The following is a 25,029-nucleotide window of genomic DNA, read 5'->3' as shown; positions in this document are numbered from 1 at the left end:
TTATCAAGTGGGCGCACGAGGGTTCAGGCAGTCACTGTTTTGAGCCACATTCAAATCTCAGGATATTTTTGTCTTTTTGGAAACATTTTAACACTCCCCATAGTGCAGTATTTTAAATATATAAGTTCCAAGTATTGGTAGCTCACCTTCTAACGGAAATCCTCACCACCAATCTCTATAAAACGTTCACAATTCAGTAATTGGTGATAATCCAGTTTTCACTGTGATAGGCTCATCCAAAAGAGCGATGAGAAAAGTAGCAGTCGCACGTGACACGCGTCGCCCGTTTATTCACTACGTCAGTAGCAGCAGCCTGAATTATATTTTTCCTCCAATGTTTAAATGGACATTTTCGGCATTTCTTTGAATTATTTAAGAAATAACAAAATAGGCAAATTATATATTAAATGTAATGGTCGCCTTTTTAATTACACATTATGTTTGCCCTCCAGATCATAATTTATAAGAATGTCGCTGTGATCATGTCACCATTATGGTGAGGTAGTGTACTAAATTGCCAATATGTTTTATTACATTAATCAGCATTTAAAATCTGAAAGTTTACATTTGCCTTTAGAGAAACCTTTAAAAAAGGCTAACATACCAAACAGTAATTATTTAATTAGAACGAAGATTGATTGCAGTGTAGACATAATCATTTTTAAATCACAAACTTTATTGATCTTAGTATTAGCATACACTAACGAAAAAACATAAAAATACACTTAGTAACAAATAATTTTTTTATTTCATTGTACAAAAAAATCTGTAAGTATGTTAATCTATAAAAAAATCTATAAAACATTATTTAAAAATTGTCTTTCACAGTAAAACTCATTTAGGGACGAGGCATTTCATAGAAAGTGATGCCTTTCTAGACATATCCCTATCTATGTGTGTGTATGTATGTGTGTGTTTAATCAATGTTAAAAGTCTATACTTTAGTCCATTAGTTCAATAAATTATTGAATAAATATGACTCTAGTCAGAAGGGTTTCCATAGTTTCACACCTGGCTGGCAACCTCAGAGTCATCCTCATACATCCTATCTGGAGTTCCCAGATTGACCCATTTCTGTGATACCTGGAGGAGCACAGCAAAAAGAAAAGAGGTCAGTCCATAGGGAAATCTGTTTGCATTGGTTTAACATTCTAGTATTCATTGACTGCATGTAGTCTTAATAGTAAATGAAACTAGGGTGTAACTGCACAATCAGCAGCTCTATGGTGTTGACTTAAGGTGTGTCAGAAATCTGGCCAGTGTTAAACAACAGCTGGGTCTTAAATCATGGAGCTCACAGTGTATAAGGCCATTATGAAATGTTTTAGATTGTATGTGCAGAATTTTGCCCCATTCTATCCCAATATGTTCTGAAATATTGAGTCAGTGTGTTAAAGCAGAGATCCACAGGACAGGACAAACCAAAATGTTTATTATTATCAAAGTTCCTTGGACAATAAGATATTTAAGAAGTCTTCAGGTCAACCCCAGCTGCCTCTGCATTTGAAACACATGACTCTGTAAATCATTGCATGACATGATATTGGAATGAAGCAAATGTGTGCCTCAGGCAGTGCTGATAGTCCCACAATCTAAATGTCTCCAAGACCAAATGACTAAATTAACCAACCAAATCATGCATCCGAAAGTTTGTGGTTTAGGATTCCTGTGGTTTCTGGTAAATTTCAAAATGAGTGAATGTGTGTCATTGCACAACCCAATGTTCCTCGTTTTTCGTGTGTCTTGAAGGCATTAGTTTTCCATCATAAATTTATTCAACAGGGAATTTTCAATCATTTGGTTTGTGACTTGTTGGTACATGTGCACTGAATTTTCCAGGTGTCTGATTGCGCATTTTACACTGTAGTGTAAATGACCCGACTCCCACCAAAATAACACTGGCACCCACATTCTTCTTTGAAAAACTGTTTGGGATTAATTTAAATCAGTGGTTCTCAAATGATGTGTCGCAACTCAAAAAACATCAGTTGGGGGGGTAAAATAAGGTTAAATCCAAATAAAATTTAAAAAATGCAACTAACAATATATAACCTTGCATAGTTCTGATACCAAAATAAATATTATCATAATCATAATATATAAATATTTATTATTTATGTTAGGCATGTAAATCATATCCACTGATGTTTATTTATTTATAAATCCTACTATTCAGTCTGTCATGTTATTATTTTTCCATACCGTTAGGCCTATACAGTTCTTAATTTTTATTTCATTGTTTGCTTTTTTTGTTTAAGAAACAATTTTGATGCTGTTTTAAGTCTTCTAAATTCAAAGATCGGTTCTTATGTGACTTTTTTTTTTGGTAATAATGAAGAACTTCACTACACAAGTACTTCAATCAGTAATGGATTAGAGTGAACATTATTAGGTCTTTAGGAATTATCATTAACAATGGACTGTGGTTTGAAGAGTGACAACACAGCATATGCTCAAGGTGTACTGGTGAATTATTGCAATCTTATGTACGATCAAATTCAATGCTGAGCAATCGGGGGGGGGGGAAACAAGCTAACAAAGACACCTATTGGCTTCAGCTGGGAACATGCCAGCTATTAAAATGTTGCTTAAGGGGAATAGAGGTGCATTGGCCAAACAACTTATCTGGCTTTCTCTACACAAATAAAAGAGCTAATGGACTGGGCCGCTATCACTGTTTCCTTCCGTCCAATCGAGCTTTTGTCCCTGAGGAAAGGAATGCTCACCTATACATATCAAGTTCACACACTTTAGACACCATAAGCTTGAATGGAAATAAACAGCAGAACAACCTTGAATGCATGTTTTCCCACTAGATCGTTTTGTTAAAGGGAAAGTTCATGACCGTGGGGAATGGGAAAAAGCTTTGAGTGGAATGAAAACCTGTGTCAATACAAATAAACTCAAAGTAAGCAAATGATCCCATATGAAGTATTTGTTGCATTTACAGCAGAGTATGTGAGTGTAATGGAGTGCATTCATTTCTCTACAGTTGTGAGTTTAATGCTTTATGATGATATAATTGTTGTAAATATCATGAAAATCATTTTACCCATGCCACAACTTCCATGACCTTTCGAGTTAGATCCATTAGATTTTATTTCCTTGCGTGACAGGAGCATCTAATTCTTTTCTTAAGACCTTTTTTTAATTACACAGGAAATCTGAAGTCATCCATGCTCTGTCATTCATTTTAATTGACCATTTGTATTTTTGATCATGCTTCCAATGTTTTAATATTTCAAATGTTTATTTTGACTGCTAATAGTCTATCAGCATTATAAAACATAAGGTGAATTCTTGTTGACATGCAATCGTTTTATTTATTAATATATGTCATACTCAAAATGGAACGGTATCAGAGTGTTCTTTGAATGAGCAGAACACAGACACTGCTCATCATACTCACGTGCACTGTAGTTAAAATTTTTATTTTAAAAGAAATTAATACCTTTATTCAGTGAGGATGCATTCAATTGATCAAAAGTGACAGTAAAGACATTTATAAGGTTACAAAAGATTTCAATATCAAAGACAACTTTCTACTCGAATAATCCTGAAAAAAAGTCACGATTTCAAGAAAAATATAAAGCAAGTTGGCAACACAACAGTTTTCAACATTAATAATAGTAAGAAATGTTTCTTTAGCAGCAGATCAGCATATTAGAATGATTTCTGAAGGATCATGTGACACTACAGAAGAGACATGATGCTGAAAATTCCGCTTTTCCATCATAGGATTAAATTACACTTTAAATTAGATTAAGATAGAGAAGTTATTTTAAATTGTATAATATTTCAAATTATTATTGTTTTTAATGTATTTCTGATCAAATAAATGCAGCCTTGGTGAGCATAAGAAACATTTTTAAAAAACAAAAAACCTTCCCAGCCCAAACTTTTGAACAGTTGTGTGCGCTGATTTATAGCGTAGTTTTCTAATGTCTCAACCGTAAACAACAAAACGACAATTATGATTTGTGTGCGGTTTTCTATTGTGCCATTCCCTACACTAATTACAATCAAAAGCTCTTTCACAGCTGAACACCACACCTACATCCAGAAGTGATCTCACTTTGACGCAGCAGAGCATCAAGAGAACCTTTCCCAGTTCCACAGACAGGCCTGGGCAGTGTGTAACTGATCTGCCTTTTCTGGAAATTCCTCTCCCAACAGATTGATACACGATGGCAAAGCGATACAGCGTTATTCAATTTCATACAGAGCCAAGATGGATACATATTTGGGAATTTTTTCGTTTTGACCTCATTGCAGGTCAATACATTTTCCGCCCATTTATTCTGAGTGACTGTGAGGAACGACTATTTACCTGTTGTTCCTGGAACCTGTGCTGCTGGGAAAGCGAAAGTGGGGACTCTTGCCCAGGTGCATTTCGGATGCGGAGCGCGCCCTGCCTGTTCCGATCCAGTGAGTGAGGTCGAGGTGGTGGGAGTTGGCTGCGCTGATGCCATGATTTGAGTTCCTCCGACACCACCTGCCGCGGCAGGCCCCTGCTAGGGTGCTGAGGACACTCTCTAAGCGAAGGGGCCCGTGACAGTTTCACGTGGGCGGGTAACAACCTGCAACTTCGTGGCTGGGAGGGCAATGCCTCACTGTAGTAGTACTCATAGTGACCATTTGAAGAATAAACAGGTGAAGGGGCCTGGTGGCTTAAGTACGACCTTCTACTGTCCATTTCTAAGGGGTGACCCCATCCGTTCTCCATGTACCCTCTTGAAAAACTAGGTGAGGACTGGTACTGAGGGTTCTTGTAAAAGTGGGTAGGGGAGGATCTTTGTGGTACATGGCTATCGGCTAGGCTGGAATAATGATATCCATACTGAAGTTGGTAGGGCCATGGAAGTTCCCCAGGGTGCTCCTGGCAGGGCGAGCTGGCGTAGGACTGCACCGAGTGCTCCGAGTTGCTGTCCTCAGAACTAGAGTAGTACACAGGATTTCCAACATTCAATCTTATGGGGGAGTATTCTGATGGTGGCACCACAAATTCTGTCAACCGTCTCCTGGGGCCCCTTGAGCGCCCACGCTCCCGCTCTGGATCATAAGGGTTAGGCTCAGTCCTGGGAAACCTGTTAAAATGAGAAATTAATTAATTTGTCAAGATTTGAGATGGCCATAATATCTATGAAACACATGATCTGAGGTGGAACTGTTCCAAAGATTGGGGTCAGTATGATTTTTTAAATTATATTTTATTCAGCAAGAATACATTAAATTGATCAAAACTGACAGTAAAGAAAGATTATTATTTCAAATAAACTTTGTTCTTTTGAACTTTATATTCATCAAAGAATCCTAAAAAAAAATCTATAATGGTTTCCACAAAAATATTAAAGGGTTAGTTCACCCAAAAATGAAAATTATGTCATTAATGACTCAAATTCACGTCGTTCCAAGCCCGTAAGACATCCGTTCATCTTCGGAACACAGTTTAAGATATTTTAGATTCAGTCCGAGAGCTTTTTGTCCCTCCATTGAAAATCTATGTACGGTATACTGTCCTTGTCCAGAAAGGCAATAAAGACATCATCAGTAGTCCAAGTAGTCCACATGACCTCAGTGGGTTAGTTAGAATTTTTTGAAGCATGGAAAATACATTTTGTTCCAAAAATAACAAAAACGATGACTTTATTCAGCATTGTATTCTCTTCCGGTTCTGTTGTCAATCCGCATTCACGAGGCCAGTGACGGTGCTGACGTAAGACGCTGCTGACGTGTTATCTGGTGCGTCCGTGTATTCGGGTTCAAATAAATATGTCTGGTTAAAAAAAATGCAAGTCTTCCCCTGTGTCGAAATTTTTAGACATGTTTGCAAAGATTGTTTTGTTTACAGCGTTCGTCTCCCTCAGACTGTAAACGAAGCTCGGGCGGACCAGATAACACGTCAGCTCGTCTTACGTCAGCGGACTCATGAAAGCGGATTGACAACAGAACCGGAAGAGAATACAATGCTGAATTTATTCGTCGTTTTTGTTATTTTTGGAACAAAAGGTATTTTCGATGCTTCAAAAATTTCTAACTAACCCACTGAGGTCACATGGACTATTTTGATGATGTCTTTATTGCCTTTCAAGGACAGTATACCGCACATAGGTTTTCAATGGAGGGACAAAAAGCTCTCGGACTGAATCTATAATATCCTAAACTGTGTTCCGAAGATGAACGGAGGTCTTACGGGCTTGGAACGGCATGAGGGCGAGTCATTAATTACATAATTTTCATTTTTGGGTGAACTAACCCTTTAAGCAGCACAACTGTTTTTAACATCTGTATAACAAGAAATGTTTCTTGAGCAGCAAATCAGCATATTATTATGATTTCTGAAGGATCATGTGACTGAAGACTGGAGTATTGGCTGCTGAAAATTCAGCTTTGCCATCACAGGAGTAAATTACATAAATAGATTAAAATAGAAAAAAAACAGTTATTTTAAATGTATTCACATTATTACTGCTTATGTTTAATTAAATAAATGCAGCTTTGGTGACCTTAAAAAACGTTTATTTTTTAAAAACCAATAAAAATCGTACCGAACCCAAACTTTTGAACAGTAGTGTATAAAAGAGATTGAGTAAATTGTGAGCAGACCCAATGGATTGTCTCCTGCGCAGGTGCATCTCTGGAGTGGAGGGTGCGCTGCAAGACTGTGTGTGTTTCAGGGCAGCATGGGTGGGTATTTGCAGTGGTATCCCAGCCTCCGCAAGACAAACCTCAAGAGGAGGCAACGTGGGGGTAACAGCAGGACTACAGATGCATGGAAAAACAAAAACAGTTACTTTCACAATTACGAAGACAAAACAAAAACAGTACAGCTATAGTTTCGTTATGAGTGTTCTACTGACAACAATACATGCCTTCCATAAATCAACCTTGAGATGACTTAAAGGCCATTAGAGAAGAGGAGGTGTGGTCGGACCCACCCCAAAAATTACTATGTGATGTCTTAATGACCAGGTGAGTCAAAACTTCTTTACAAAGGTCATAGATCACATGCTTTTCACATTTAATTCTCGCTTTGCATTTTAAAAGATTCAAAGAATAAAAAAGATAGATATACCTGGATTTGATGCTATTAGAGTGAGATCTTTTATTTTTCTGATAGGGCTGGTCCAAACTAGTCTCCATCCAGGGAGAGTTTTGAATGGGGGAAGGGTCATGCTCTAAGATTGGACTCTGGCATGTGTGCAAGTCCTCCAGGGATTGTGGGGGGGTTTGATGGGAAATGGCCTCGAGGGGCCGATAGGAGGGGCCAATAGGTGTATGAGGAGCGGGATGAGAAATGTTAATACGTGGAGGGTGAAGATCTACAGCAAGAGCAGGAGGCTCTGAAGAAAGCTGGGAAGACAGTTCCTCTGAAACATAGATGAGAGATTATATTAATTAATGGTACATGGGTAAATTACTAATAGCATGGAAAAACATTTATATATAAAATATATATAAATATATTACATTTGTATACATATATATATGAAAATGTATATATTATGTTTTATATATATACAAATATTGTATATAATATATATTTTTTATATTTTATTTACATTTACATATTAAATACTATTTATAATATAATATAATTATATAATAATAATATTATAATTAATACATTTTTTTTAATTATTCATAGTATGTACATATACATACTACAATTTCAGGAAAAAAAACATGGTTTTCACTTACCCTCATCAGGCACAGCCGAGTCTGACAATGAGCTATCGTCTGAACAGCCTTGATACAAAACATGGATAAATGTAAGACCAAGATGATCTTTGATGTTCAAGCTCATTACACAGTGCAAAGAAAACATAAAAAACTGAAAATAGTGCTCATATAAATCCCTTACCTCTCTTTGCTATCATGCCAGGGCGTGGTGAGGATCGGCCGTGTTCCAGTTGCAACCTGAACACGGCTTCCTGAAGAACTTTGAGTTTCCTTTCCTCCCGCTGGTACTGCTGTAGATGACTCTTCTTCACCGCCTTGCTAAGATGTTTCTCCTGACACAGCCTCTGGGCCGCCATGTATATCTGCTGCTGAAGAGCCAGATCAGCCTCCAGAGAGCTCAGCTCAGAGTCCTGTGTAACACGTTCGTGATTGCTTTATGAGATTCAAACTTATTTATAGAAACAATACTGAACGTTTAGAGTATGTCTAATGACTTGGAAACAGTCAATTTTTATCCAGATCTGTATTATCTCTGTGAATAACTTTACCTCAGTTCTATGTAGAATGCTTGGCTCATCTAACTTAAAAGCAGCTCCAATGCGCCTGCGAATTTGAGGCGGCTTCTCTCCAGGTAATAGGGGATAGTCTGAGGACAAATGTCCTGTGAGCTCCTGAAAGAGAAGAGGGAATTGATTAGGGAACCCAATATTGAAATTCCAGCTGATTCCAGCTGGGTCGTGGGAGGCGAAAAACCAGTCAGTATCTGGTGTGACCACCATTTGCCTCACGCAGTGCAACACATCTCCTTCGCAGTTGATCAGGTTGTTGTTTGTGGCCTGTGGAATGTTGGTCCACTCCTCTTCAATGGCTGTGTGAAGTTGCTGGATATTGGCAGGACCTGAAACACGCTGTCGTATACGCCAATCCAGAGCATCCCAAACATGTTCAATGGTTGACATGTCCGGTGAGTGTGCTGGCCATGCAAGAACTGGGATGTTTTCAGCTTCCAGGAATTGTGTACAGATCCTTGCAACATGGGGCCGTGCATTATCATGCTGCAACATGAGGTGATGGTCGTGGATGAATGGCACAACAATGGGCCGCAGGATCTCATCACGGTATCTCTGTGCATTCAAAATGCCATCAATAATATGCACATGTGTTTACCGTCCATAACATACGCCTGCCCATACCATAACCCCACCGCCACCATGGGCCACTCGATCCACAACGTTGACATCAGCAAACCGCTAACCCACACAATGCCATACACGGCAGCTGTCCGGGTGGCTGGTCTCAGACGATCTTGGAGGTGAAGATACTGGATGTGGAGGTCCTGGGCTGGTGTGGTTACACGTGACCTGCGGTTGTGAGGCCAGTTGGATGTACTGCTAAATTCTCTGAAACGCCTTTGAAAACGGCTTATGCTAGAGAAATGAACATTGAATTCACGGGCAACAGCTCTGGTGGACATTGCCACCAGATGTCATGCCAATCGCACGCTCCATCAGAACTTGCGACATCGGTGGCATTGTGCTCTGATAAAACTGCACATTTTAGAGTGGCCTTTTAATGTGGCCAGCCTAAGGCACACCTGTGGAATAATCATGCTGTCTAATCAGCATCTTGATATGCCACACCTGTGAGGTGGATGGATTATCTCGGCAAAGGAGAAGTGCTCACTAACACAGATTTAGACAGATTTAGACAGATTTGTAAACAATATTTGAGAGAAATAGGCCTTTTGTGTACATAGAAAAAGTCTTAGATCTTGGAGTTCAGCTCATGAAAAATGGGGGCAAAAACAAAAGTGTTGCGTTTATAATTTTGTTCAGTGTATATTCATTTTTTTAATTAGCTGAAGATTAGATTCAACATTATTTAATTATTAGTGTTTTTATAGTGCAAATATAGATATAAAAAATAGAGGAAATGCATATCACAGTTAAATACACAATCCAAATCATGAATCAGTCAATATAGTATTGATATATTGTGTATCCGAACAACTGATGTCTCGAAGATTGGTTTTTAAATTTTATGGGGGCAGTTAAGCCGATCTGTAATTTGTCAGTGCAATTTGTAGGAATAATTACGTTAATTATACTTAAGAAAAAGAAAAAAAAAGAAGTCACAAGCAAGTTATCAAGAACAAGCCTTTTACCAGAATTCCGGTTTCTCCAGTGTGAAACCTTTCAGCGAGTTGGGACAAGTTGTTGCTTTCAACCGCTATATTATGCAAGCCTGTTTTTGAAATTTTTGGTTCTTTCCTAAGCTGTACCAAGAGCCCTACCTGCCAAACTAAACCTGCCATCTATCTTCCCCAAATCCATACCAGCATTTGTTAGATACAATTCTCTTTGAGACAAAAACCACAAGCCCACAGCTCTTTAAAAAGCCACAATAGAGGTGAAGCCCTTCAAAAACAGATGATACACACACTGGCGTGGCTTCAGACTTATTTTGACATAAAGGTGTCATCAGACACTGAAGAACACCTGAACAAGTCCCAGCAAGTGACTCCAACAGGAAACAATGATGCATTTTTTGTGACTTAATATCCTACCAGGAAGACTAATACACCAAAAAGCCTCTGGGGCTGAAGATGATGAACTTTGGCGACATGTTCACTCAGTCAATGCCATATATATATATATATATATATATATATATATATATATATATATACATATAATATATATATATATATCCCCTGACATGTTCTTTAGAGAGGTGAGAATGTTTTGCTTTTTACTAGGAAGATTTTTATCAACACACCCTCTGAAGAAGTGGTGGAAAATAGGATTTTAAAAACTATGATGTTATCACCGTGCATTGGAAGTCCCCTCTAATTACCTAATTCCAATGTGAAAACTTCTTTATCTCTCTTTAGTAGTGTTTTGGTGGGTCCATATGCGTGTTTGTGAGTGTCAATGGTGACTTACGGCCTCTCTGATGCAGAGTTTTTTAAGCTCCTTTATGCACATCTTCAGCCTGTCCTCCAGAGCTTGCTGCTTCAGTTTCATGACCCGAGTGTGTGTTTTTACATCCTTCATCACTGTGGTGGGGCTGTCAGGCCCTACAACACATAAAACACATTCTGATAAAAAGAAGCTTCAAGATAATAACAGAAAATCAGCAATTATAAGAAGAATTCGTCTTTGTTTCAAGAATTCGTCTTTGTTGTGTCATAGCCCGAAAAGATGATTTAACTCTAAATGTTGTCTGAACTAAATCTAAATAAATAACTAAATTATGATTGGCAGCACAAATTTAGTACCATAACCACACAAAAAAACTAATGATGGCAAATTATAATCAGTGTCTGGTCACGTGCACACCTCAGAAGCTGATGTAAACTTTCAGGAAACAAATACTCATCAACTGTGATATGCTCAAAAATGAAAAAAATGAAGGTCACTGAAAACGGCTAAATGAGTGACAACAAAGAATTTATTTCTTCTGTATCCGGTGATTGTAGGCAAACGCCTCTGGCATGTCTAGAGAGCTTATCTACTGAATTCTTTAACATACATTTTCAATCAATCATGTAAAAGCGCACAAAGAGATAACTGAACAATGACAAAAAAGAAAAACGTTCACCTGCACAGAAAAAAAGTTTTTATTTGGAGTTTTGGTTTAAAAGGGCCTTTTAAAAACCTGCTATAGTGTGGTGATTGCTTCCGATTCAACCCTTACAGGTAATGCACATTACAATGTTCCTTTTTAGAAGTGAAAGAAGTGAAAACTAACCACTAAATTATGCATTTGAAAAATTAAAAGCTACCATTCAAAACTTCAGGGTTGGTATTTTTTTGATGTTTTTGAAAGAAGTCTCTAAAGGCTGCTTTTGATAAAAAATACAATCAAATCAAAATAATTGTGAAATAGTATCTCATTTATTCCTGTTATGACAAATTACTGAATTTTGAAATTTCAGCAGACATTACTCCAGTCTTCAGTGTCACATGATCCTTCAAAAGTTATTCTAATATGCGGATTTGCTGCTCAATAAACATTTTGTATTATTAATTTGAAATAGAAATCTTTTGTAAAATTATAAACACCTTTACAGTCACTTTTTGTCAATTGAATACATCCATGCTGAAAAATGTATTCATTTCTTTTCCAAAAAAATTGTACTGTCCCCACACTTTGAACAGTAGTGTATAAATAAAATCTTTTTTAAAACATTTATTAAAAAAATAGTTGCTTCCAAATTTTGCAAAGATTTAATGCTTTCAATGAACTATACAGAAGAAAGCAAGTCATTTAGGTTTGGAATGACATGAGGGTGTGTATATGGTGACAAAATTGTCATTTTTTGTGAACTATCCCTTTAACCTCACAAACTACATAATACAGCATATAATGTGTCATGTGGAAGCCTATGTGTAACTGAGACTGAACCTACCAGAATGCAGAATAACCCCACTGTCAGTATCACTGATCTCCTCTTTGCCTTCCATGACTGCTGGTCAAGTGGTCTTCGAAGTGAAAGCCTTGTTTTCTCTTACTTCACGAGTTCCTACAAAGCAAATACATCTTTTATCAGACTCATGCACTCACCAGAGACCATGTTAGCTGTTCAAGCCAAAATGAACTAAAACTAGTCTCATGGAACCACTCAGCCCCTCAGCCATGACGGGCCTCCTGACCCAGAGCCACAGGGGTCAGAGCGGATTCCAGGAGACTATTCTGACAAACAATAGTTTTCATAGGCCCACTAAAAATCACAGTCTAACTACGCCTCTCAGCTATGCGCAGTCAGCAGGAGCTTAGGGGAAGCTTTAACTAAGAGGGCATTCAAGTAAGAACTCTTCCTCCTGTATCTGAAAAATGTCCAATTTCCAGGAGAAACAAGGGCATGCTGTGCTTAGATTACAACACTGGAATGCCTGCAGCAGAAGAGGTTCATGAAGAGGACTGCTATGCCTCATTGCACTCACTTGTAATTAATTAACCTTGATTCACTACAACAGATTCTCATACTACTTAAAGGAAGTTGAAGGGAATTGTGATTAGCTACACACTGGTTTTCACATTACTTTTACATGCATGTATTTAGCAGATGCTTTTACACAAAACATCTGACATTGGTTTACAAATTCTTTGGGAACAGAAACTATGACTTTGTATTGCTTGCACCAGACTTTTTTTAGCTACAGGAATAGATAATGACTAATTAGCATGTGCATACAAGACTATGATGAGCTGTGCTTAGTGTTATGCATTTATATATATATATATATATATATATATATATATATATATATATATATATATATATATATAAAATAACCTTCTTATAGTCAAAAACAACAGAAAATTATTTTAAGGCATTTCCAAATGTCTGAAATCACAATGCCAAAGTTCAGAGCACTACTAACTTGTGACACATATGTTCTGCGGTGTATGACTCTGACAAGTCTCACCAGCTTCCTGTTATTATGTCAAAATGTTATTTTACGTCATGATGACAATGTCCTGAGTAAGCTGTGAATATTTACAGTTAGTGAATGATTAAACTTAGTAAGATGTTGTTATAGATAAATGTTAGATAGAATCAGTCAGCTGTCAGTGCATTACAGCTGTGATTTTATTATTTTGAAACCGCAGATGACTCTGACACGCTCTCTAAGTAACTAATAGTGCAACCGGTTCACTCATTCATGACATCACAATCTTTAAAGAGAAATAACACAAAAGAAATAAGCTCATGTCAATAAGGTCATTATTTTACGTAAATTTATGTTTACTGCTCTACCAGCAATGGATGAAATATTAAACCAATATTGTAAATAAATATCAAACCTATAACCAATATCATTAAATAACCCATTGACACATTCAGGAATAGGCTACATATTGAATTATTGTGCCTACTAATTTGTTTTCTTCTATATTTTAATTTTCAAATGTCCAATAGGCCTACCATTGAGAATTAAGTTTTGGTAACACTTTATTTTGTTCACTTTATATATAAATAATTTATTCAAAGTTGTATTTTTGTCAGTTTCTAGGTTAATTTTACGCTACAACACATTTCTTGACGAGAATGAGTGGCGGTAAAAAGTTGGTGTCATTTATCAGTAGACTGGATATTAAATAATATCCAGTCTACTGATAAGAGATTATTTTAAAAAGTAAGAATATTGGTAAAAGTCAGTCAAACGCATTTAAACACATTAAACTACCCAAAACAAAAATATTATTTGACTATTACCTACATTATAAACTAACAGATTACAAGACCACTGAGAACCTTCTTTAAACCAATAAAAATAGAATGCAAGACAACTGTGCTGGAAAGCTTTTACCTGAGCTTGTATGATGCCATGTATGATAAACTACAGTCTTTATCATATAAAATAAAATGTACTTACTTACATATTGTTAAACACTGATTCCCCTTAAAGTATGTGTATCCGGTAAACAAAATCAGTTGATTTCCATGAGATGTCTAACTCCACACTACACTCTGACTCTGGATGAGCACCGGTAGGAGTTCGTACTGTGAAATGAACCTGGGTGCGTCTTGCACATACCTATGTGTGTGTGTGTGTGTGTGTGATATTACAGCGTCACACCTCTAGTAGACACTTGGCAAAGGCTATACAAACTCTCCCTGTTTTCTTAGTAATCAGCATGTACAAGTATGTAGCAAGTGGTGAAATCTCACCATAAAGGTATATAAACAAGGTAAGTTGAGACCAGAAAATCTAAAAAATGTACTTCAATCTTGGAAATAAACAATAAAAGTTTCATTGTTTTAAAACAAAGAAATGTTTAAGAAATAAAATGAATAAGAAATATTCAGTTTCTTTCTGCAATATTTCTGTCACTAATTAAATAAGCACATTTGTGACAGTGATCATGTGAATGTTTTTGTACAGACAGTCAGATGTTTGAAGTTACTGTTCAGAATCAGATCTTCTCAAATCATTCTGGAGAACATGATCATCAGGTTTTACACAAAACTTTTATGCACTTCAAATACTTCTGTTAAAGCAAAAGGGTGAGAAAATAAATACTCTGAAATACATTCTGAAATGCATTTAGATTTTTCTAGTTTAATTTTACAATTAAAATGTTATACCGATAATATATTTTGCAATGATCTCTAATCTAATCTAATTTGCAGTGATTGTTATCCATCTTATACTTTTTGGCCTATACAGGTCTGTTTTTATGAGATACTGCCCCCAACTGGTGACACAATTCTCAAACCATAAGCCTATCTAAAAGAACTCGTATGGCAGGGTTCCCTAAATCCGGCCCTAGAGGGCTACTGTCCAGCAGGGTTTCAGACCCTGATCAAACTTACCTATCAGCAATTTTCTAGTAACTCCAGAAGACCTTGGCCCTGTTTACACCTGGTATTAAGATGTCATACGGATTACATTAACATTTAACATAGGGTAATTTACTGGAATATGAAATATTTCTCAGATTCTTATAAAGCTAACTAATGTAAAGATACAATCCCAAACAAGCAAGCAAACAAACCCCTTGTTCAATTCAATTCTTTTAAAGGTACTGTAATGTAAATGCTGTTGTCATGCATACAGTGTCCTCAATGAGGCATTGTATGATCATTCCACTCTGACATTCTGAACCAATAGGAAACCAACCCACACACAGATGTCAGAGGAACGGCTCTCCAGAATACTGTGGGAGACGCTTCACCTGCTGCTCTCATGCATCACTCGCATACATTCAGGCTCCTTGTCCTCACACTGGCTCTCCAAGAATGCCGGTTAAACGCCTATAGGAGCCACCACGGCTGCCAGATGGGATAGCTTCCTATCACCCAACAAATGACCAAGAAAACACGACTGCTGGAGCATACCAGTATCTGGTTTCACAACTAGTCTCCACCATTAATCTGCGTACATTTTTTTTTGCCTAGCCCTTATAAGAAAGCATTAGGGATGGGATGGTCACTTTGCATATTCGAGTACTCGAACGTAAAAATATCAAGCCATGGGCAGTATTTTTTTTTTATAATAAAAATAACACTAATCAATTCAAACATTAAAAATCAGGCCTTTATCAGTTGTTTTTACTTTATTATTGCTTATTGTCACTGGACTTTGATCAGTTGCTAGATTTACCTGCACCCAAATAATAAAATAAAATATAATCAGATTGATGGCTTAATTTCTATCTATAAGAAGGGATGTAGACCTGAAATGCAATCAGTAGGAAAACATTAAGCATGCAAACGCATGAATCGAACTATTTTTTCAATCAAATTATAAAAATAGCTGGCACATGTTTGCGTAGTGCCGTGATGTACATTTACATCACTGTTATATCTTTAATGTATCCCATATGTTTATTTCGCATGTCTTACTGGTCAGTGGATCATGAGACTGAATATTTACTAAATATTTGCTAAAAAAAAAAGCTCTTCTGACACATATGTCAGCTTTCTTTTAGATATTTCAAACAAGGCAAAAAGACTATTATACTCGCAGTAGCTCGAGTGACTTTATCAGGGCGGTTTTCTTTGGTTCTGAATGTGATGACTGTGCACTATATGTGCTGAAGATTTGTTTGGAATACATGTAATGCACATGTAAATGAGTATGTGTGAATTGAATTGCAACTTTTAGGGTCCAAATAAACTGAATTTCATAAACACTTTGAAAATCAAGTCACGCAATTATTTTCATGATCAATCATTGCTGTTAAGTGCATTTGCATATAGAATAATACAAAAGACTACTTATGTTATTTTCCTCTTAGTCCCTCATTTGTATCTTGACAACAAACAAAGATAGCATACACACAATAGGGTGAACATGTGATGATTTCAACAAATTAACAGGAACTTCATTTTTCAAGCTTCAAATACAAAGCAACATAAATGTATCATAAAAAGAGGGTTGATTAGACTCATGAGCAATATGAGTATATCAGGTTTTCTGAGTCCATACAATAAGTTTGTGTTAGAAAGAAAGTCATATGGGTTTAGAACAACATGATGGCAGAATCCTTACTTGTCTGCCTAACATAAGCATGGGCTGGGCTCCACAAACACTCAATTGATCACTGACTTCTGAACTGACCAGATTTAGCTAGAAGACTTTAGTTTTGTAGGAAGTAATTGAGTTTTCTGGATCATGTTATTTGTGTCAGAATAATCCCCAAAGGGACTTCCCTGCAAGGAGATACAGTAGTAGGCCCAAGTGTTCTATTTCAGACAAGCAAACAGTTGATAATATTTATAAGGGAACTTTCTAAAAACTGATTTTATTTAAGCAGAGTAAATGCTGATTAAGAAAACAACGACAGATAATTAGTGCTTGGTTATCTGCCAACTACTGGGATGACACTAATTAGGGGATTCTATAATTTTTTATTATTTAATCTTTCTGTAGACTTATAGCACAACCTGCTATGAAGAGAGCTACGAGTTCTTTGCTGTAAAAAGGGTTTCTTGTGTCATGTCAAAAGTGCATGTGACGTTACGTGGCAACAGTAGTTTGCAAGGCCAGAGACAGGTCACAAATCTAAACTAACATACTTTTCAAGATAGTTGTGATTGAATATACATTGTTTATTTAGTGCCACATCCACTGGATTTCCATAGGATTAGCGGTCTACAAGGTTGAACTGATATTGTATGGAAGCCCGTAGATTTATATCTCCCCCCTTCACGGGATGTCGGATTAGCACGTATGGGAGCCAGAGAGAGTTTTATTATTGGGGGAATCTCCCCCATCCTGCCCATTCAGACAGGGAGCTCAGGCATGCTGAGAACACCAGTGAACTGTGACAGTCACATATTAACCTTCACTAATGTCCCGTCTACACCAGAAACAAAAAATGGTGTTTAGAATGAGGTCTACGAGGTGAAAATATACTTCATTTACATTGAAGATTCAGAAAAGGCATGATGTTGATAAATCTTTTGCCATTATACACACACTGGCCACTTTTTTAGGTACACCTTGCACCGGCCGGGTTGGACCCCCTTTTGCCTTAATTTTTTGTGGCATAGATTCAACAAGGTGCTGGAAACACTCCTCAGAGATATTGGTCCATATTAACTTGATAGCATCACATGGTTGCTGCAGTTGCTTTGCAAATTTGTGAGCCTGTGTGTAGCCTGGTTTCCTGTTCTTAGCTAACAGGAGTAGCACCTGGTGTGTCTTCTGCTGCTTCATCTGCTTAAAAGTTTAATGTATTGTGTGTTCAAAAAATGCTCTTCTGCAGACGTTGGTTGTAATGAGTGGTTATTTGAGTTACTTTTGCCTTTTTATCAGCTCAAAACAGTTTGGCCATTCTCCTCTCAACTTTGGCATCAACTATTTCAACTGCCGCTCACTGGATATTTTTTTATTTTTCTGACCATTCTCTGTAAATCCTAGAGATGATTGTGCGTGAAAATCACAGCAGATCAGCAGTTTCTGAAATACTCAGACCAGCACGTTTGTCACCAACAACATTCAAAATCACTTAAATCCCCTTTCTTAACCATTCTGATGCTCAGTTGTTTGTAACTAATAAAGTGACCAAAGAGTGTAAAATGTCGAATCATTAGTAGAGATTACACACATACACTAACAATTTAAAATAACTGTTTTTTTATTTTATTTTAATATATATATATAAATTTAAGTTATAAAGCCAATTTTCTTCAGTGTCACATGATCCTTCAGAAATAATTCTAATATGCTGATTTGGTCAAGAAACATTCCTTATTATTATCAATATTGAAAACAGTTAGCTTCTGCTTAATATTTTTGTGGAGACTGTGTGATACGGTGCTGTGGATACAGTGATTTTTCCAGGATTCTTGGATGAATACAAAAGAACAGGACTCATTTGAAATTGCTTCTTTTTGTTGTTGTTGCAAACAATCAACATGTCTAGGCATTATTCACATTACTGTTATGCATGATATTGCATGCACATTGTAAAACGTTAAATGTGCAACTATTTTTATATGATCTAACCCTTAAAATTAAATTGTTGGTATAAAACAATCTAGTACCAGATTCATTAATTTAGTCATGTTATTTACTTGACAAGTAAATTTAGATGGTACCACATGAAGCACGTTTTTTTTTACCTGAGAAAACATTTAAAGTATAAACATAAAACATAGAGTATTAGGCTAAGCAAAATTACATTACAACAATTATACTGTGTAAAACTACCACGCAGGTACGTGATATAGTTACTGAAAGTGTATCCAAGCAATAGCGTGTGAACAAAAAAGGGATGTTAAGAATATGGATTATGTTACACAAAAGATTAGGATTAGTCCAGATAGATAAAAAATAATAAAATGGTCTACTTCGGTAATCATAGCAAGACTTTTGTCAAAACAACATTCCACAAACCATCTTGTGACATTGAAAAAAACATTTTATCTTCAAGCATGATAAAATATTATATTTAGCCTTAATAGTAATATAGGAAGGTCCTAAAAATACATTCTGTGGGTCACTGTCAGTAATTAGTGACTTGTAATTACTCCAAAATAGCATCCATAGAAAAAAAGACACAGTATAATTAAAGTGTGTGTGAGACACAGAGGAAATAAGGATCCCTGAGGCCTGTGAACACCAACACCGCACCCTGGCATTTGGTAGTTGTGTGGCCGTGAGGCTCCCTTTTGGGAGAAACTTAAAGAGGATGTAAAGTGGAAATTGGTTTCAAATGAGCCAAAGCACAGATGGATTGTCTGATGTGGACTGAAGTGTCATGCGCGGTACCACCAGCACTGCAGCGCAGGACGAATCCCTCCGGCTGCAAACTCCAGGAGTACTTTCCCTCCGTATATTCATTACAACTGCGGCGAGACTCAGCAGATGAAACAGACCTCACAGACCCTGGCTTAACTCACTCTGCTACGACTGGGGAGGTATGTCTACCAGTGGAAAATGTTTGTGGCTCGTTCACCCAGGACATAGCACATTCAATATAATCATTGTAATAGGCAAATAGTATAATAATAACAGGGAAAAAAAAACTTTGGAGAGCTCATTAAAGGAATATTCCGGGTTTCAAAAGCTCTTGGCAAAATGTTGATAATTACTACAACCCCAAATCAGAAAAAGATGGGACATTTTGTAAAATTCATTAAAATCAACAATCTCTGATTTGTTAATTCTATTTAAACTTTTTTTAACTGACAAAAGTACAAAGAAAAGTTTTCCAATGTTTTCACTGACCAACATAATTGTATTTTGTAAATATGAACAAATTTTGATTTTGATGGCTGCAACACACCCCAAAAAAGTTGGGACAGAGACAAAATAAAAGTGAAAAGATTATCCAAATTAGATTATCCAACTCTTTTGAAACAGTCCACAATGAGCAGGTGAATTGGTAATAGTTGAGGGTATCATGTTTGGGTGTAAAATTGCTTCTCAGTCTTTTTAAGCAAAGATGGGTCATGGCTCATCACTTTGTGCCAAATATCATGAGAGAAATGTCAAACAATAAAAAAAAAATCACATTTCTCAATGCAAGATTGCAAAGAAATTTATGTATTTTATCATCTTCCATACATAATATTGTCACAAGATTCAGGGAATCCAGAGAAATCTTAGTCTGTGTTGAGTAAGGCAGTAGACCTCTGTTGAATGTGTGTGACCTTTGAGCCCTCAGATGGCATTGCACAAGATACCATCATGCTACTCTGTTTAATACAGACACATGTGCTCAGGAGTAATTTGGAAAAACGTTTTCACTGAACACAGTCTGACGCTGCATCAAGAAATGCCACTTGAATCTCTGTTACGCAAGGAGAAAGTTTCACATCAGTTCTATGTGGAGATGCCGGCGAGTTCTCTGGGCCTGAGCTCATCTCAGATGGTCTAGAAGACAGTGGGAATGTGTGCTGTGGTCAGTTGAGTCCATGTTTCAGCTTGTTTTTGGGAGAAAATGGACATCGAGTTTTCAGTCCCAAAGACGAAAGGGACCAACCAGACTTTCACCAGCGGCAGGTGCAAAAGCAAACATCTGTGCTGGTATTGAGGTGCATCATTGCAAACGGTATGGGTAACTTGCATTATTGTGAAGGTACCATTGCATGGAGGCATATATTTGGATTGTACAGAAACATAAACTGCCATCAAGATGACATCTTTCCTGGGAAGCAAGACAATGCCAGGCCTCATTCTGCAAGTGCTAAAACTGAGTGGTTTCTAGACACTCTGCACCATAGAAGGGATGTGCCTGCCTGTTTACTGCAATCCAGATATGTCTCTTATGGAAAATGTATGACTCATCATGAAAAGGAGAATCAGGCAATGATGATCACAGACAGTTGAGCGGCTGTCTAGTATCAGACAAGATTGGGCAAATATTCCACTAGCAAAACTCCAACAATTAGTATCCTCAACTCCCAAATGATCAAAAAGTGTAGCCTAATTGAAAGGAAAGGTGAAGTGACACCGTGGTAAACATGTCTCTGTCCCAACTTTTTTGGGGTGTGTTGCAGCCATCAAAATCAAAATTTGTTCATATTTACAAAATACAATTATGTTGGTCAGTAAAAACATTGGAAAACTTTTCTTTGTACTTTTGTCAGTTAAAAAAGTTTAAATAGAATTAACAAATCACAGATTCTTGATTTTAATGCATTTTACAAAATGTTCCAACTTTTTCTGATGTCGGGTTGTACAATAATATCTTTGATATGTCCTTCCTTTTTTAAAAAAAAAGAAGAAAATTCTGGTGTACAATGAGGCGCTTACAATGGAAATGAATGAGGCCCAAAAAGGCTTACAAGCCTTTTAAATTTGCAATTTTACAATGACGACACAATGCTTAAAACACTAAATTGAAAGTAAAAGTGACAAAAACAAGTTTGCAGCTCAAATAATGCTTATGTTTTAAAATAAAAATTATAATTGTAAGTTCTTTTATACAATTAAGCTTTACATTTCTGCTTTTAAATTTGCACAAAAACAAATTACTCCAATCACTTCCATTGAAAGTGCCTCACTGTAGCCTTGATTTTTGGTTTTACAAACTAGGGGTTGAATCGAAATTAATGGTTGTCGTAATCAAAGTTATGCCCCAAATGCTGTGTATTGAGAAATATTCCTTTAAATGTGAATTATAGTTTGTATATTCAGTGAAATATTACCGCCACAAAAAAAGGAAATATGCAGGGCAGCATTGCATTGATGTTCCTTTATCTGGAACTCATGAAAACAATATCTTATTTTAATCATCCTTTCTTTATCCAAGAGGAAGTGCAGTGTTTCTTTGAAATCAGTGTGTTATGGTTACATATGCCTTTAGTCTGTTCCTGTTTAGTCTTTGTGTCACCGCATAGGACAGTAAATAGATATTCTACGTATGCTGTAAAAAAAGTAATGCAGTTTAATAAAAGACTATTTCTGACTAATTCCTTCAGGTTTACAAGAGCTGAATGATGCTGAAAGTCTCCATAGATCAACACTAAACAGGAAGCTGGTCCGTATTAGTTTGTAAATTAGAAAGGAAACTGTTCGTAAGCGACAACTTTTCTAGAGTGACTACTTGTATCACTAAAGACATCAGTCCAACATTTTTTGTAAGGGAAGGAACATGAGACAGGAAGTTATTCAGAAGAATTTAGAATAACACAATACAACAAATCAACAAATTATGAAGGTCAAATGTAATGCCGCACAAGTGGATGAAATAGAAACATCACTACAGCGCCTGTCATTGTATTAGGCCACATCCAGAGGTGCTAATGAGAGCCTTTAAACTGAGCTGTTGGCAGAAAACAATACACACACGCTGCTTGGCTCCGCTTTGGCCGACCCTGGCTATGAACCAACAAAACCACAGATTCCAGGGCTATTCACGTTCAGTGGTCTACACACCTCCCTCTCATGCCGGCCCACTCAAATCACCCTTAATGCTCTGAGTCCTACTGATCACTGGATTCCACAGCATTACATCAGGAATGTTGTTCCTTTTGTAAGAAAGACAACTCAATAATGGAATGAGACCTCAGAGCATCGACTTTATTAGATAAAAAGCTTAGTTGTGGTCTGTTTTAACTGAGACCGACTGATTTAGTTCATGTGTCTTCATAACCATCACACCGAAATGAGTATTCCCACCTCAATAAATGAATGGAGTGTAAAATAATATCCACCTTCAGACAATGAAACAATATAAGCAAGTGATTCTCATACTGCAGATAAAATCCCTGTGCAGGTTTCTTTCCTCTTGGGTTCTAAACAAAGCTTTACAACTTCTCTACACTGTCTATAGGCTACAATACTAAACTTCGATATAACGTTAAACAACAATCATTAGCGCTGACGAATTTTACACTGTATAAAGAGTTCTCATAAGTTTAACAACTTCTTTGTTCCCATCCATTTTGTGTTGCAATATTTTGTTATATACTCAATTTGATAAGTTTTCAGAATTTAAATTTATTTATTGCTGAAGGTTGTAGGTTTTGCATTACTTTTATTTTACTTAAAATGTCAAGGCACCATCTGATCTGTGACAAAATTTGGACTAGGGAACTTTCCCAACTAAAAAATGTTTACATTTAAATAAACGTAGAGTATCACTTAACCAAATAAAACACAAACACACACACATACTGTAGAGCTGCTGAGAGACTTTCAACATAGAACTACATTAACTGTAGACCGGGTTAATGCTACTTTGTTCAGTTTCGTTGTTCACACAGTACTTGTTCACATAGTGCTTTGGAAATATGTAAAAGTAAATATATAATTTATACATTTTCTTATGCCCAAATTTGAATAAAGTTACTTGATTGAATACTTTGGTTGAAGTGGCAGATACACTCAATTTTCATCTGGTGGTCTGTCTTCGGGCTATGTTTAGGTATTATCGATTAAGAAAATATTACCATACCTTTAGTCGTCATAACAGGAAAACCTACGCAGAGTCGTCAAATGTTTACGCAATGCATTATCATGGGATAGTATTTATCCACGCTTTCTCCAGCGCCGCATTCCAAATTGATGTAAGCGAGACTCTGAAGAATGGCCGCTACCAAACCACGCGAACTAAAGGTGCTGCTTCGCACGTAGATTCTCGTTCAGGGTTCCGACAATAGAGATAACATTTTAAAGAAATTCGTAATGCAGAAAAGTCTATATAATACGTCTGAAAAAGTCTTTTTGTCTTTTTATTCTATTTGTTTTACGACAGCACGTTTATATGAACTTAAAAACCATACCCCCCATGTCACAATGGTACGTCCCTCACCCCTACAGAAACTTTTTCACAGCGCTCCCTGAACAAGTGAACTAGTGACTCAGACTAGAAGACCGCGAAAAGGCTCTTTTAAACAACTCGTTTTAAAGAACCAGTTCCAAACGATTCAGCGATACTAAAACCTTTGAATAATTGTGAATTCAGCTTCTTGTAACCACGACAAAGTAACTTCTCCCCATCATTCAAATATTTACGATCTTACGGACATGAATTAAAGAGGTTTTAAGTTCAGTAGTCAGTAGTCTTTTACATTCTATGGTACAAACTGTTGCCTCGTGAACGAATTTGTGCAGACCAGTTTAGTGAACCGGATCAAAAGATTTGTTCACGAATTGGACATCGTTAGACTAATACATGCTGGGCAGTGTATACTGTTAGATCCTGTTATAATAATGGCTTAAATCGTTTGTGAACTACACGTAGTAGGCACTGTATAGGATAGGAAATTAGGGCTATTGTAATTTCTGTAAAACGAGCAGTTGAGCAGCACGCGGTCAAATCTTTTGAGAAGCAGAGAAGTTAGATTGTAATGTACCATTATGGGACTGCAGGGTGTTGGTGCCTTTTATTAACATATGAATGGTTTCACCTTGAAAAGGACACTGTCTCACAGTAAGTGCTCACGCACAGTCACGGGAAAGCGAGAAGGGTTTAACTTGTTGCTTGCTGATCTGACGAAGTGTATTTGAAAGTAGATTAACTTTCCACTGCAGAATAACTTCCTTATCTTAATATCTATATGAGGTAACGAGTAAAGTGGTCCATCTGTGGAAATGTCTCCACGTGGATCCTTCATTTGTCTTGCGTCTTCTGAAACAAATAGAAAAAACTGTTTCCTCACACATGAATGGATAAAAAGCCTGTGAAAATTTCGGTCTGCGAATGTAAAACCCCCCATGAATATTTAACGAGGTAGGTCTGTTGATGATTGGATGGCAGTTCCTCAACAACTCTCTGTGATTAGCTCAGGGTTAAACATACCTTAATCTGATTTTTAAAACAACGTAACCTGGGTTGCCCGTTAATACAACGTAATAATGCAGTTGTATGATAATAGGATCATCAATAATGATCTATCATGATGATGATGATAGATAAATTGATAAACAC

General features: G+C 36.8%; 1 protein-coding gene across 3 annotated transcripts; it reads right to left on the bottom strand.

The window, feature by feature from the left end:
- Window positions 1-655: 655 nt before the first annotated feature.
- On the bottom strand, window positions 656-23,675 carry inavab (innate immunity activator b). 3 transcript variants are annotated; one of them, XM_077203444.1, is made up of 10 exons: window positions 23,554-23,675; window positions 12,098-12,211; window positions 10,629-10,762; window positions 8,232-8,354; window positions 7,865-8,093; window positions 7,702-7,749; window positions 7,076-7,370; window positions 6,607-6,762; window positions 4,331-5,087; window positions 656-1,083 (listed from the first exon to the last, which is right to left on the bottom strand). In XM_077203444.1, the coding sequence occupies exons 2-10, from the start codon at window positions 12,150-12,152 to the stop codon at window positions 1,006-1,008; spliced, it is 1,875 nt and encodes a 624-aa protein (XP_077059559.1). In that variant the 5' UTR covers window positions 12,153-12,211; window positions 23,554-23,675; the 3' UTR covers window positions 656-1,005. The 3 variants fall into 3 exon arrangements, with proteins under 3 accessions (XP_077059559.1, XP_077059557.1, XP_077059558.1); XM_077203442.1 differs by lacking the exon at window positions 23,554-23,675 and adding an exon at window positions 14,074-14,249; XM_077203443.1 differs by lacking the exon at window positions 23,554-23,675 and adding an exon at window positions 14,070-14,247.
- Between the last annotated feature and the right edge of the window lie 1,354 nt (window positions 23,676-25,029).

This window comes from Siphateles boraxobius, unplaced genomic scaffold, assembly GCF_051911475.1.
Source record: "Siphateles boraxobius isolate OS27281-9 unplaced genomic scaffold, OSU_SipBor_1 5, whole genome shotgun sequence".
Classification (NCBI taxonomy): Eukaryota; Metazoa; Chordata; class Actinopteri; order Cypriniformes; family Leuciscidae; genus Siphateles; species Siphateles boraxobius.
This window is presented reverse-complemented; position numbering and strand designations above follow the sequence as displayed.

Coding starts and splice junctions, on each gene's coding strand:
- inavab (XM_077203444.1), bottom strand. CDS start 12,152: ATGGAAGGCAAAGAGGAGATCAGTGATACTGACAGTGGGGTTATTCTG. Junction 5,088..6,606: donor CGCAGGAGACAATCCATTGG/GTCTGCTCACAA, acceptor TCATTTTAACAG/GTTTCCCAGGACTGAGCCTA. Junction 1,084..4,330: donor ACAGGTTCCAGGAACAACAG/GTAAATAGTCGT, acceptor GTGCTCCTCCAG/GTATCACAGAAATGGGTCAA.